The sequence below is a fragment of the Herpailurus yagouaroundi genome, unplaced genomic scaffold, assembly GCF_014898765.1.
Source record: "Herpailurus yagouaroundi ecotype Mexico unplaced genomic scaffold, PumYag 140, whole genome shotgun sequence".
Taxonomy (NCBI): Eukaryota; Metazoa; Chordata; class Mammalia; order Carnivora; family Felidae; genus Herpailurus; species Herpailurus yagouaroundi.
The window spans coordinates 17,944,722-17,958,942 of record NW_024412395.1 but is presented as its reverse complement, the minus strand read 5'-3'; the positions used below and the strand labels follow the sequence as shown (position 1 = coordinate 17,958,942).

Here is a 14,221-nt window from a genome sequence, read left to right as displayed (position 1 = left end):
GCCCCTGCAGAGCACCCACGTGTGCACGCCACTGGCCCAGCTGTTCCTCGCCATCTGGGAACGGACTCCATCTCTGCGCTCAGCCTGGAGACGAAACTCCTGCCAGCACTTCCATCAGCTGGCCTGGCTTCAGGAGCTAATAGCAATAAATCGGACAGAAATCAGCCATGGTGAAATATAATCTCCCATTAAAAATGACCTCACCGGTCATTCTCAGCTTGGCAAATATTCATTAAGGGCCACTTTACATTGGCATTATAAAAAAAGTGATTTAATTTCTATAACTGAGTCACTCCAGCCCCAGGGTTCATGCGAACAGGAAGCTCTCTGCCCACCAAAAGGAGCCGGGGACAACAGTGGGTAACATACATAACTCACTCACAGACCCTGAGGGATATATACTGGGCACCTTGAAAAGAATGGTGTGTATTTTGTTTTTTGACTTGGGAAGCTAGAAATACAATCATTGTACCAGAAATTTTTACAGTTGCAAAGGACTTCTGAAGCCCTATCAGCAAATTGCTGATGTTTCCCTGATGCGTTTTACAGAGGTTTACAGAGATGAAGTGCTTTATTCATCCAGTGATTAAGGAAAACTCATTAAGCATCTCCCATATGCAAGGTATGCTACATGTTCAAGCCAGGCCTCTATCATCTAGTCAAGATTATTACCACCACACTGTTCCCAGCTATTAAAAGGCCCACCAGTACCATCACCACCACCTTCACGTTCAGCACAGGGAATCTCAAATGTCAATAATGAAGACTGAAATGACAAATTCTTACTCCTTGCTACACCTCCAAGGGCCTTATGGACTTGCTCAACACTGAGAGCCTCAGGACTGCCCACACACCAATGCTGTGGGCGTCATGCAAGTCAACGAGAAAATCATATTCAATGTACAGCTTCTCCAGGTACTTTTCAAGAATGGAACCAATATGGAAAAAGAAGGCAGTTGTGAGGACCATGAAAACACAGTAACAGCCAAATAATCCTAGAGTATTTACGCTGCCCTTTGTCATACCCTCTTGCAATATTGTTGTGGTTTTTTTCAGGGTTATCTGCCAAACAAACTTTTAAGTCAGCATTAATAACGTTTTCCATGTTGTTGGTGAAACAGAATTAAAAAGAGGACCTTAGCATAAGATTTCCAGTGTGAGAGGCCAAGTCTAAAAGAATGTCACACACACACACACACACACACACACACCACCCCTCCATTCTGATAACGCTTCAGGCACTTTCTATTGATAAAAACATGTCAGATTCCTAGGAATATCCAGGCAAAAACAGGGTGGTTATCACACACCTAGGAACACATATGTGTAGTGGGCAGAAAATCTGCCACTGACAAGAAAAAGAAAGTTTACCATCATTAGTCATCAGGGAAACGCAAATCAAAACCACAGTGGCACAGCATGTCAGCCAGTAAAAGAGCTATAATTAAAGACTCAGATAGTAACAAGTGTTGGCAAGGATGTGCAGAAATCAGAATCCTCAAACACTGCTGGTGGTAATCTAAAATGGTGCAGCTATTCGGGAAAACAGTCTAGAAGTTCCTTAAAAAGCTAAAAATAAGAGTTACCATATGATCCAGCAATTCCGCTCATAGGTACACACCCAAGAGAAATGAAAATGTTCTGTCCACACAAAAACTTATACACAAATGTTCACAGTGGCATTATTCTTAAGAGCCAAAAGTGGCAACAAACCCAAATGTTCATCAAGTGATAAATGGATAGACAAAATGTGTCACAGCCATGTGACTATTATTCAGTCATAAAAAAGAATGACATATTGCTTCATGTGACAACATGGATGAACCTTAAAAACATTAAGCTGAGTCTAAGAAGGCAGTCACAAAAGACAAATAATTTCATACATATGAAATGTCTAGAATAGGGAGATCTATAGAGAGAGAAGTAAATTGGTGGTGGGTTAGAATTGGGGGAAGTAGAGGCTGGGAGGGGGTAGTGAAAATTCACAGTACAGGATCTCTTTCTGGGGTGAAAAACATGTTCTAAAATTGTGGTGATGTGGTAGCACAACTCTGAACATACTGAAAGCCACTGAAATGTATACTTTAAATGGATGAACTGTATGGTACGCAAATTATCTCAATAAAGCTGTTACAAAAAATCATAAAAAAAACAAAAATCTGCCACTGGTTCTTTCAACAAAGACTGCACCTACATGAGCATCTGTAATGCTTTTAGCACCCTCCTAAGAAGTGTGTCTGCAGGAATACAAAGCCATCATTACCTCGAGGGAGTCTAGAATGTAACTAAAACTCACACAACAGAAAGGGTAGTTAACATACTGTGCAATACAGAATACGGTCTGGCAACAACAGACCACAGATGTGCAGGCAAGAAGAGGAAGAAGCTGAGTGCAGTGGCCTAGACTTCTCAGGCCCCCTGCCCTTCTCTCAGTTCTCATCTCCCTTCATTCCACCGTTTAGCTGAACACCTGGCCACCCAGTTAGGGCCTCTCTTGTAGCTCAGTGGGACTTTGTTTAGGTCAAAGAGATGGGATGGGAGAGGAAATTGTCAGCAACCTCCAACTTCAGGCCAATCCATGTGGCTGAATCTATAGTTCTGGCCCACTTCCTGTGGGCTGGAAGATGGACACGCAACGGCCCGGCAACATGGGGGTCAGGAGTCCTGAAGGGCCGGTGCGGAGCAGCACCGTCAGGCCTGGACTGCTTGTTACTGGGTTATCACATGAAACAGAAACCACCCCGTCTCACTTGAACACTCATTTTTAGGTCTCGGTGTTACAGGAGCTTAATTTGTATGTGTGGTCATCAGCAAACAAGTGAGGTTTCTGTTGAGCTTTAAAGTACAAGTAGGAATAGTCAGGAGGGAATGTGAGAGCTGAGCACACAGACGAACAGCAATAGCAACGGCCAACATGGACAGAACGCCGACTACGCCCTCCTAGAATTCATTCCCGTGCATTATCTCACATCCTCCTCCCAGGAAGCCCAAGCAATAAATGCATGTAATCCCCATTTCATAGAAGACACTGAGGCCCAGAGAGATTAAGTAACTTGGCCTAGATCACAGAATCAATCAGCCCTTCTTAACCCTCTCTGCACATTAAAATCACTTGGGGAGCTTTTAATAAGATACCCCACCCTCCCAAGGTTCTGATTTAAATAGTCTGGGGAATGCTTCAGCCACTGTCCGTTTTTATGTTCCCCTCACCTCAGATGATTCTAATGGGCAGCCACCGTTAGGAACCAGTCGACTAAATGGTAAAATAAGGCAGGGAAACTCAAGAAGAGGAAAGGCCAGAAATGGAAAACAGATTTTTATCTCACATTCCAACTCCCAGAGTGTTCTACCAAAAAAGCAAGTCCATCCCCAGTGGATAAGCATTACCAATCAATCATCAATGTCTGAGAGGGTGGGGAGGGTGAAGGGGGACCAAGCTGGCTAAAGCAGAGGACGCAGGACAAGAAATAAGGTTGGAAAGGGCAAGCTTTTGTAGCACGTCACGCTACAAAATCGTGAATTCCAGCTTAGGAGAACACAATTCGCGTCCACAGGAAACAGGAGGATGGCTGCACACACTTGCAAAGTTGGGCAGAATGGTGTAGGGCAGTAATTCAGAGTCAGTCTCTGAGTAGAGAAGCAACATGCTGAAAAATATGAAAAAAAAAAAAATTTTAAGGGGGCACCAGCCATAGTTTAAGAATAAAATTTTGACCATAGCACTCTAAAAGATACTACTGTATGAAGTCTTCAGGAAAAGAGTTTATACCTAAAGTGAGTTGTTATCAAGGAGTCAAAATGTGTCTTTTGCTGGTCAGGAAACTCAAGATATTCTTCAACACAGGGTCTATAAAGACAGTAGTCAAGGTTCAACCCCTCCTTTTCATTGACAGCAGTTTCTAATGCCTTTCTTAAATTGCCCTTGAAAATGTCATTTTCACTTAATTAAACTCTCACTAGTGCCTACTTTGTAAGTAAGTAGTAAATCCTTTGCAAATTTTCACAGGTATTTTTAAGAGGACAAGACATCAGCCTCTCAAGTTATAAAGCCATAAAAACCTGTGCTCTCTAATCTTCAAACGGTAGATTAATCCTCTCAAAAAATGCCATCATGGCCACCATGCTGGATGTCTTCTCACTAGGAAGAAACTTGTTCCTGGAGGAGGCATGGTAAAACATCCTAAGACAGAGCAGCACTCCTGTACGCTGTTATTTTCAAATACTTGACCACATCCCAGCCTCAGCCATGGAAATGGTAGAAAAGGTGAGCAAAGAATTTGTACTGTAAAGGGCAGGGCTGGAAGGGTCATCTAAGAGACCTTAGCAGGGAATATCTCTCTACAACTGACCAGCTGGACAACCCAGGCAAGTTAGTGAACCATCACGAGTCTACATTTCCTCATGCAATAAATAAAGTCAGCAAAACCTTCTACATCTGAGTTACCACTTCCATGCCAGGTACTATGCCTGGTGTTCATTCTACTGCTTCACGTCACCCTGAGGACAACCTTCAAAGTCAAATGTGGAATGCTGAGGGAGACAAGACCATCAGGAAGAGAGACTGCCTCCAACACACAGATACGTCCCCACACCAGCTCTCATTCACTCATCTATTTGCTCACTACCCTTGTCCTACTGTCTGCATACACTTTATGTCTGTGTTGCCCATCTCTGATTCATTTTATGTCACAATGTTTGGGAGAGTGTGAGATACAGGCAGTGATTAAAATGCTGTAGATTTATGGAAGGAAAAAAAGTTCAAGTCTTTTGAAATAAATGGCACAACAGCATGTACTATATATTCTAATAGCTCTGGGATTAGAAAATAAAACTGAGTTTGCAATATGATTTGGATAATCAGAGTTCTCTTTATGCATAAATCTACATGTATTCATTTCTATGCAAATGCCATATTCTGTAAGTTTATACTTAATTTCTGCTATCATTTCTTCTGCAACAAAATGTTTTTTAGCATTTTAAGTAATAATATAAGGGACATAAAATATTCCACATGGGTACTATACACACACACACACACACACACACACACACACACACAGTTACAATAAATGAGCACAGTAGTCATTAAATTGGGAGAATACATGAAAAGCAAAAGAAAGAAAAAGGAAAACAACAAAAGAAAAAATTATACTGATGTCATATTTCCAGGAAATAAAGTTTCAGTAGGTAATATTTTTCAAAATAACATACCATACTGACAGATTTGGGTGCATCCCGGTCGTCAATTTATGTTTAAGAAAATATGCTGGAAAGTAGGTGACAGTCATTAAAAATTCAACATTATGCTTGCAAAACTACATCAAATACTCAGGTTGGGGACCCAAAGTGATTTTTACACCTATTTTTTTTTCCAATAAGCCAGGTAGCACACAGCCCTTGCTTATTGGAAAAAAAAATAACTTGCCCTTCTCACATGAAGTTTACTGGTAGAGAAAGAAAGCATAATGCCCCGGTTGGAACAGCAGCATGCCCCTGGAGCGTGGAGTGTATGCCCCTTTCTTCATCTCCTCCAAATACAAGTGATTCCATTTTTCATCTAAAACAGGTGACTTAAGCAAAGCTCACACGTTTCTGACTGTTCTCTCAAATTGCCAAAGGTGCTTGGAGTTTGGGTTTTCTTAGGAAACTAGAGAAATGTTTACACTGTGTGTGTGTGCGCGCGCACACGCGCGCGTGCACATGTGTGTTTATTTCTTTGTTGAAATTGAAGAAGAAAGGGAAGGAATACAGGGTTAGTAACTGTGGGAGATGGGCTAGGCTATTTTAATTGTACCAACTGTCAAAAATAGGTGTGTTCTTTCCACATTACACAATGACCCTTTTTTGAATTGCCTGTCACAAGCCTTTATGGCAGCTGCTATAAAGGACAGAGATTCTAATTGGACACCCAAGACATCTACAGGCAACAAGGAAGTATTTTGATTATTCTTTACATAGGCGATCAAGATAAATTTTTATTTTCACTCTCTCATAGGAACTGAGGTTTTCATTTTGTTTTGGTTGCTTGGTTATAGCTTCCATTCTCCCTTTTTAGCATGGAAAAATAAATTTTAAGTTAATTTAGAATTAAGATGACACCCTGATAGTAAGTTTGGGCTATTGGAAAAAGAAACTGAAAATCAAAAAAAGAAGCTAACGTCTCAGAATACTGAGGATGTAAGTTTGAAGAAAGGCTGAGAGCTGCTTAATTTTTAGGTCTCATTTGACTTACCCAGAGTTGCATGAAATCTGCTAGGCCACTGGCATGAAACCTACACACTATGCCTGTTAGATAGGTGCTTGGCTAGGTAGGTCTCTTAAAAATGAGGCTGTCTTACAACTTAATTCCTTTTACCTCTCCTAGCCCTTAGTAGGTTTTTCTTCCTGTGGAAAGAAATCATGCCTGGTATTTAGACCATGTAAATTTGGACAGGGATACTCAGCTTATCAAGTTATAAGAATAATGTGCATATTCTTACATACTGTGTTACCCTGAAATCCTATTCATTTACTCAATAGAAAAGGCTAGTAAATGAAACTCAAAGGTTTTCAAATGCCTGGGAATTTGTTTCAGGAAGTGGTCTATCCTTAGACTGGAATTTTCATTTTTAATTCAGTCAGTTCTTGGAGGGTTCTCATCTTCTAGTGGGGGGATTACTACTTGAAGATCTCCTTCAGAAGACCCGTCTCACCATGCCAGTATCCAAAACAAACTGCACTCACTCACTCCCTAGCCAAGGTGTCCAGGGCAGAGGGAGGGGCACACTCTCCTTGCCAACCTAGAAGTGGTGGTTATTGTACCAAAAGCAAAAAAGACCTGACATACATACCAAGGGCAGGAGAACTTCAGAGCAGTGATAGGAAAACAACTCAAACTGTTTGCTGGCCGTGGCAGACTGCTAAACTGCCCTACTAGGGCAGTAACTAGGTGATCAATTTAATTTGGGATTTTTTATAAAAGAAAGCTGAGAAATTATATACTGGCAATTGTAGAGAAGCTTACCCTGGCATAATCTTCCCACAGGTAATACTTACAATAAGACAATGAAGAGTAAGGAAAAGGGGTAGACAGAAGGAATTTGATCCTTAAAAGAAGTGAACTGCACTGCCCTGGGTAAGATCCACATTTATATCACTTTGCCCCTGAGGGGGACCTCTCAGTCTGGGTGGTGAGAGATGACTAGGAGGTAAGTAAAAGGCTACAGTCTTAGGATTATGTTTGGGCAATCAGGGTAGCCAGAAATTGAGATAGGATATTCCCAAAAAGAGGGAACCAAAGAAGGGGAGCCCTAAAATCCGCACATAAACTACCCTGAAATCTTTGAATTGCCCCATAAGAGAGCATTTGTAGGAGAGACTCCATGGAAAGCTCTAAAGGTATTCAAAGGCTGAGCTGCTATTTACTGAAGGGGAGTCTGAATTTGAATCCTCACAATACAGAGAGGTTTGGTTAACATTTCAGGCCTTCCACTGGAACCCCAGAAAGTCCTTGCATCAGTTCCAGGACTTAATACTTCTTAAGACTAGGAAAAAAACTGAAACAGGCATACCCAACCAACTATAAAATCAAGTCTTGGTAAGTTCAAGGTAGTAAGTCAGTAATTTAACTGCCTGCTAGAACAAAAATCAACACTCTTCTGAGGACAATAACAGAATACAGACACACTACAATGTGTCATTATTATGTCCAATATATAATAAAGAATTAGTATACAGGCAGAGACAGGAAAAAGTGAACCAAAGTCAAGAAAAGCAGTAAACAAAAATATATTCCAAGAGGATGTAAGTGTGGCAGTTGACAAAGAAACTAAAGCAGCTATTATAAATATGACTAAAGACAAAGAAAGGAACACTTAAAAAAATAGACTGACAAAAATAGAACTGAGAAGTTCATCACCTAAAATGAAAAATTCACAAAACGGAATTAACAACAGTTTGGAGATGCAAAAGAAAGGATCAATCAACTGGAAACAAATGGAAATTATTCAATCTGAAAGACAGAAGACAATAAAAACTAAGGAGAAAACACTTACAGAAAAGAGACAAAATGGGGAAGAAAAATCCTTAAAAAAATAATGGTTGAACACTTTCCAAATGTGGTGAAAAACATTAACTTTAGGTCCAATATCTCAATGGAACACAAGCAACATAAAGACAAAAACAATGACATTTCTCAGCACCACACTGCTAAAAGCCAAAAATAAAATGGTGAAAGCAGCAGAGAAAAATGAGACACATTACATAAAAGGGCACAGAGATAGAAATGTGACCTGACTTCTCATCAGAAAAAGATGGAGGCTAGAAAATAAAGAAACAGTATTTCCGAAGTGCTGAAAGAAAACTACCATCACCCTAGAATTTTCTACCAGCATTCTTTATCTCTGCCCTTGAAAAATGCTGGCCCCGCAACAGCCATTTTCAGGTAAGTAAATGATGAGAGAATTCACCCCAGCAAACCTGCATGGCAAGCAAGAAAAAAAAAGTTCTCTGTGCGGAAAGGAAAATAGCATCAAATGGAAATTAGAATCGTAGAGAGGAATGAAAAGCATCATAAATGCTACTACCGGGGAAATATCAAAGACTATCATTTTTTCCTTCCCTTAATTTCTTTATCAGTTGACCGTCTAATACGAAAGTCATAATAGGGTATAGTGAGGTTTAAAACATTTGTAGATGTAGGGGCGCCTGGGGGTCTCAGTCGGTTAAGCGTCCGACTTCAGCTCAGGTCATGATCTCGCTGTCCTTGAGTTCGGCCCGGGTCGTCCGGCTCTGTGCTGACAGCTCAGAGCATGGAGCCTGCTTCCGATTATGTGTCTCCCTCTCTCTCTCTGCCCCTCCCCCACTCACGCTCTGTCTCTCTGCCTCTGAAAAACAAATAAACCTTAAAAAAAAAATTAAAAACATCTGTAGATGTAAAATATTTAACAATAGAACCAAGGGTGCAGGATTAATGGAACTAAACACAAAGTTAATAAATATTAACCCTAGGCCGACTGTGCTAAGTTGAAAAGGTATATCAAAATCTCTAGAACAGGGGACAGCAAACTACAGCTTAGAGGCCAAATCTGGTCCATGGTTCATGGTTCACTGTTTGTTTTTTGTGGATTTTTTTTGGTAAATAAACTTTAATGAAATACAACCACACCATTCATTTACACATTGTCTATGGCTGCTTCTGCACTACAATGGCAGGGTCAAACACCTGTAACAGAGATCATCGGTCCACGAAGCTAAAATATTTATTATCATCTCGTGTTTTATGAAAAAGTTTGTCAACCCCTTTCCTACACAGTCCTTTTGTCAGTGTGACTATTTACAGATTATTATTATTATTATTATTATTATTATTATTATTATTATTTTGGTATCTAGGAGCTAGAGCAGTGATGATTTACTTCCACCCAAATCTCTTTCATTTCAAGGCAAAGGGCCCCAGTTTCTATAGAACATCCACATCCCAAGGTGAGAGGCAAAAAATAAAAACAAGAGGTATTACTATTGTCATCATGGACTCCAGTTTAGTCTTCTGGGTTCCAGCAGGTTCTTACTTTACTCTAGTTAACATATATCCTCACTTCTTGGCTGCCTAGCCTGCATTTCAAGCTCCAGGGTCAGACACAAAGACTTAGAGAAACTGTTAAACCAGCTCCCACTACTCTGTAAGGTCAAAGCCCTTCAACAAATTCCTTAACATACACACTTGTGTGGGCATGTACCTGCACACACACACCCACACACATCCGCTCCAAATGTTCTACGTTTCTATTTAATCCCAACTGCGAGACAAATTAGCAAAGCCAAAATCGTTTCCTTGAAAAGATGAATAAGATGTATAACCCTTAGCAAAAGTGATCACAAAAAAGAGAAAACATACATGAGCAATATAACCAATTAAAAAAAGGATGTTACTACAAGTCATGCAGACGTTAAAAGAATAAGAGAAAATTATTAACAACTTACAGGAATACAGTCTACTACTTAGAAGAAATGATGAGCTTGTGTATTTCTGGCAGCATTATTCCTATTAGTCCAAAACTGGAAATGACTCACAGGTACATTATCAGGAAAACAGATAAATCAATTATGCTATATTCATAAAGCAGAAAACTACTCTGTAATTTTTAAAAAAAAACCCTACTGATATAGGCAGCACCATGGATGATTTCTAAAAAAATATTTTGTTGAAAGAAGCCAGACACAACAAAATGTTTATACTGTATGATTCATTTTTATGAAGCCCAAGAACAGATACAATTAATCTATGGTGATAGAAATCAGAAAAATGACTGCCTATGGGGGATGGAGACTGAATGGAAGGAGGCAGGAAAGAACATTTTGGGGTGATGAATATGTTCTGTATCTTGCCCTGCAGGGCTGGTTTTGTGGATGTACACATTTATCAAAACTCATCAAATGGTGCCACTTAAGATCTGTGCCTTGCATTCTATGTAATTTTGCTCTGACATAAAAATTAAGCTAAATTGCTTTAAAAATGTATGCTTTCTCTGTGATTGAGGAGTACAGATGAAGGAACACTATTTTCCTTTGCTAATCTCCACTAACCCTTTGCCAAGCACCTTCAGAAGGCAAGGCTTATTCTCCAATAAACTCATACAGGTCTTAAAGCATCTCAAATAATTGTACTTTCCAGGGCCTCCAATATCACCTGTTTTACTGTGGAGTGACTGTGCTAGGGGCTCCCTTAGTTTACACTGGTTAAAAAAGCACAGAGAGAGCTGACATTTAATCTTTGCTCTGGAAATTATAATCTCAGAGCCAAGTACAATCTGTTGGTAATGTGTTTTTCTCGATTACTGACTGCATCTAGGTGCCCCTTATTCGGAGTGGACTAGTTAATGGAGTATTTACAGTGCTCAGCCTGAAGCTCAAGAGGGGTTTAAATAATGGCCTTTGCTCTAAAATGTAGCCACGTGTATGCACAGAGTCAGCAGTCCTGAAACATAATCATCCGAAAGACACTTACAGAGGAAAGCCTGTGATTTCACTCCTCCCTGTCTGTAGCCTTTGACAGAAATCACTTGAATTCAGTTTACAACATGCAACCTGATTTCTCAGCCTGTGATATGTGGCTTGCTTCCTCTCAAACTAAGTGCCTAAACAAGTACTGAAAGGGGAGAAGAGTCTAAGTGAGGGAAACAGGAGTAATTAGGAATTTTTCATTTTTCTGCAATCATACAGTAATTAACTGAAGGGTCAGAGAACAGTTGCTCCTGCAAAAGTTACAGTGAACAACCAATACTGGGAGGAATTAATCTCACTTTACTTCCATTCTGTTCACTAGAACACAGACATTAATTTAATCATAACTTCTGCCACCTACTTGCAGATCAAAAGGCAATCACTACACATCACATCAACGAGAAAGAATAAATACCATATGATCATTTCAATAGATGCAGAAAAAGCACTGACAAAGTACAACATCCATTCATGATAAAAAATCTCAACCAAGTAGGTTTAGAGGGAGCACACCTCAACACATATATATATTTAAAAAAAAATGGCTAACATCATCCTCAGCAGTAAAAAACTAAGAACTTTTCCCTTAAGATCAGGAATAAGACAAGAATGTCCACTCTCACCACCTTTATTCAACATAGTACTGAAAGTCCTAACCACAGCAATCACACAACAAAAAGAAATACAAGGCATCCAAATTGGTAAGAAAAATGTAAAACTCACTATTTGCAGATGACAGGACACTACATGAAGAAAACCCTAAAGACTCCACCAAAAAACTACTAGAACTGATCAATGAATTCAGTAAGGTTGCAGGATACAAAATCAACATACAGAAATCCATTGCGTCTGTATACATTAACAGAAGTAACAGAAAAAGAAATGAAGAAAAAAATCCCATTTATAACTGCACCAAAAAGAATAAAATATCTAGGAATAAACTTAAGGAAAAGAAAGACCTGTACTCTGAAAACTATATAGCACTTATGAAAGAAACTGAATACTAATGCAAGGATAGTCCACGCTCATGGCCTAAAACAACAAATATTGTTAAAATGTCCATACTACCCATAGAGATGTACAGATTTAATGCAATTTCTATCAAAGTATCAGTAGCATTTTCCACAGAACCAGAACAAATAATCGTAAAGTTTGTATGGAACCACAAGACACCCCAAATAGCTAAAGCAATCTTGAAAAAGATGAGCAAAACTGGAGGTATCACAATCCCCGATCCCAAGATATACTACAAAGCTGTAGTAATCAAAACAGTATGGTACTGGCACAAAAACAGACACCGATGAATGGAACTGAATAGAGAGCCCCAAAATGAACCCATGATTATATGGTCAATTAATCAATGACTAAGGACACAAGAATATGCAATGGGAAAAGACCATCTTTTCAACAAATGGTGTTGAGAAAACTGGACAGCTACACGCAAAAGAATGAAACTGGACCGCTTTCTTACAACCTATGTAAAAATAAACTCACTCAAGATGGATTAAGGACCTAAATGTGAGACCTGAAATCATAAAATTCCTAGAAGAAAACACAGAACACAGAGAAATTTCTCTGACATCAGCCATAGCAAGATTTTTCTAGATAGGTCTCCTCAGGCAAGGGAAAAAAAGCAGAAATAAACCTTTGGGACTACATCAAAATAAAAAGATTTTGCATAGTGAAGGAAACCATCAATAAAACAAAAAAACAATCTACTGAATAGGAGAAGGTATCTGTAAATGATATATCCAATAAGGGGTTAATATCCAAAACATACAAAAAACTTTTACAACTCAACAACAAAAAAGCAATCCAATTTAAAAATGGGCAGAAGACATGAACAGACATTTCTCCAATGAAGACATCCAGATGGCCAACAGACGCATGAAAAGATGCTCAACATCACTCATCATCAGGGAAATGCAAACCAAAACCACAGTAAGACATCACCTCATACCTGTCAGAATGGCTAGAATAAAAAAGACAAGAAATACAAAGTGCTGTTGAGGATGTGGAGGTAAAAGAACTCTCAGGCACTGTTGGTGTGAATGCAGACTCGTATAGCAATTGTGAATAACAGTATGGAGGTTCCTCAAAACATTAAAAATGGAATTGCCATACGATCCAGTAATGCCACTACTATTTACTCAAAGAATACAAAACCACTAATTCAAAAAGATACATGCACCCCTATGTTTACTGCAGCTTCACAATGGCTAAATTATGGAAGCAACCCAAGTGTTCTCATCAATGAACGAACATATAAAAAAGATGTGGGGTGTGTATATAGCATTGAATATTACTCAGCCATAAAAAAGAATGAAATCTTGCCAATACAACAACACAGCTGGATCCAGGGAGTATTATGTGAAGGGAAATAAATCAGAGAAAGACAAATACCATATGATTTCAGGTAGGGGGATGGGAGAAATAGGTGATGGGGATTAAGAGTACACTTATCATCGGGGCGCCTGGGTGGCGCAGTCGGTTAAGCGTCCGACTTCAGCCAGGTCACGATCTCGTGGTCCGTGAGTTAGAGCCCCGCGTCGGGCTCTGGGCTGATGGCTCGGAGCCTGGAGCCTGTTTCCGATTCTGTGTCTCCCTCTCTCTCTGCCCCTCCCCCGTTCATGCTCTGTCTCTCTCTGTCCCAAAAATAAATAAACGTTGAAAGAAAAAAAAAAAAAAAAGAGTACACTTATCATGATGAGCACTGTGTAATGTGTAGAATTGTTGAATCTCTATATTATACACCTGAAAGTAACAGAACACTGTATGTTAAGTATACTAAAAATTTGGTTTAAAATAATTCAAATGATAAAATATACAAGTAAAAAGCAAGGATTCTAGCAACATAAAAAATAAATGTCTCATTTCTTGGAATGAAAACTCCCTAGAATCACAAGAGTAGAACAGGATATTATTAAAGATAATAAAAAAATTGTATAAAGTAAACACTAATGAGTTTCATAACTATATGATAGAAACTGAATGATACCAAATGAGAGATATTCACAGAGTTCCATGAATGGCAAAGGGAAAGCCAGGGAGGTGGAAGCTGGGAAGAGGCAAGGTTTATATGTTCCAGGGGTGAGTGCTTCCTATAGGAAGGGAACATTGCCCAAGGAGGTTTTTGGACACACATTATGGGGTTAAAGACAGCTTTGAAGAGGAAACTTTTTTTTTTTTTTTTGGATGGAGCCTATCCATACCCATTTTGAAACTGTTAAGGAATAAAAGA

General features: G+C 39.3%; 1 protein-coding gene across 4 annotated transcripts in view; it reads right to left on the bottom strand.

The window, feature by feature from the left end:
• Positions 1-14,221, bottom strand: part of MGAT5 (alpha-1,6-mannosylglycoprotein 6-beta-N-acetylglucosaminyltransferase) — a 338,680-nt gene that overhangs the window by 146,377 nt on the left and 178,082 nt on the right. For 3 of the 4 annotated variants that reach the window (XM_040474902.1, XM_040474901.1, XM_040474903.1), the window contains exon 5: positions 20-136. The exons of the other annotated variant lie outside the window; for it this stretch is intronic. In XM_040474902.1, the coding sequence (XP_040330836.1) occupies positions 20-136 (117 nt within the window). The remainder of the gene's footprint in view (positions 1-19; positions 137-14,221) is intronic. 4 annotated transcript variants of the gene reach the window in all.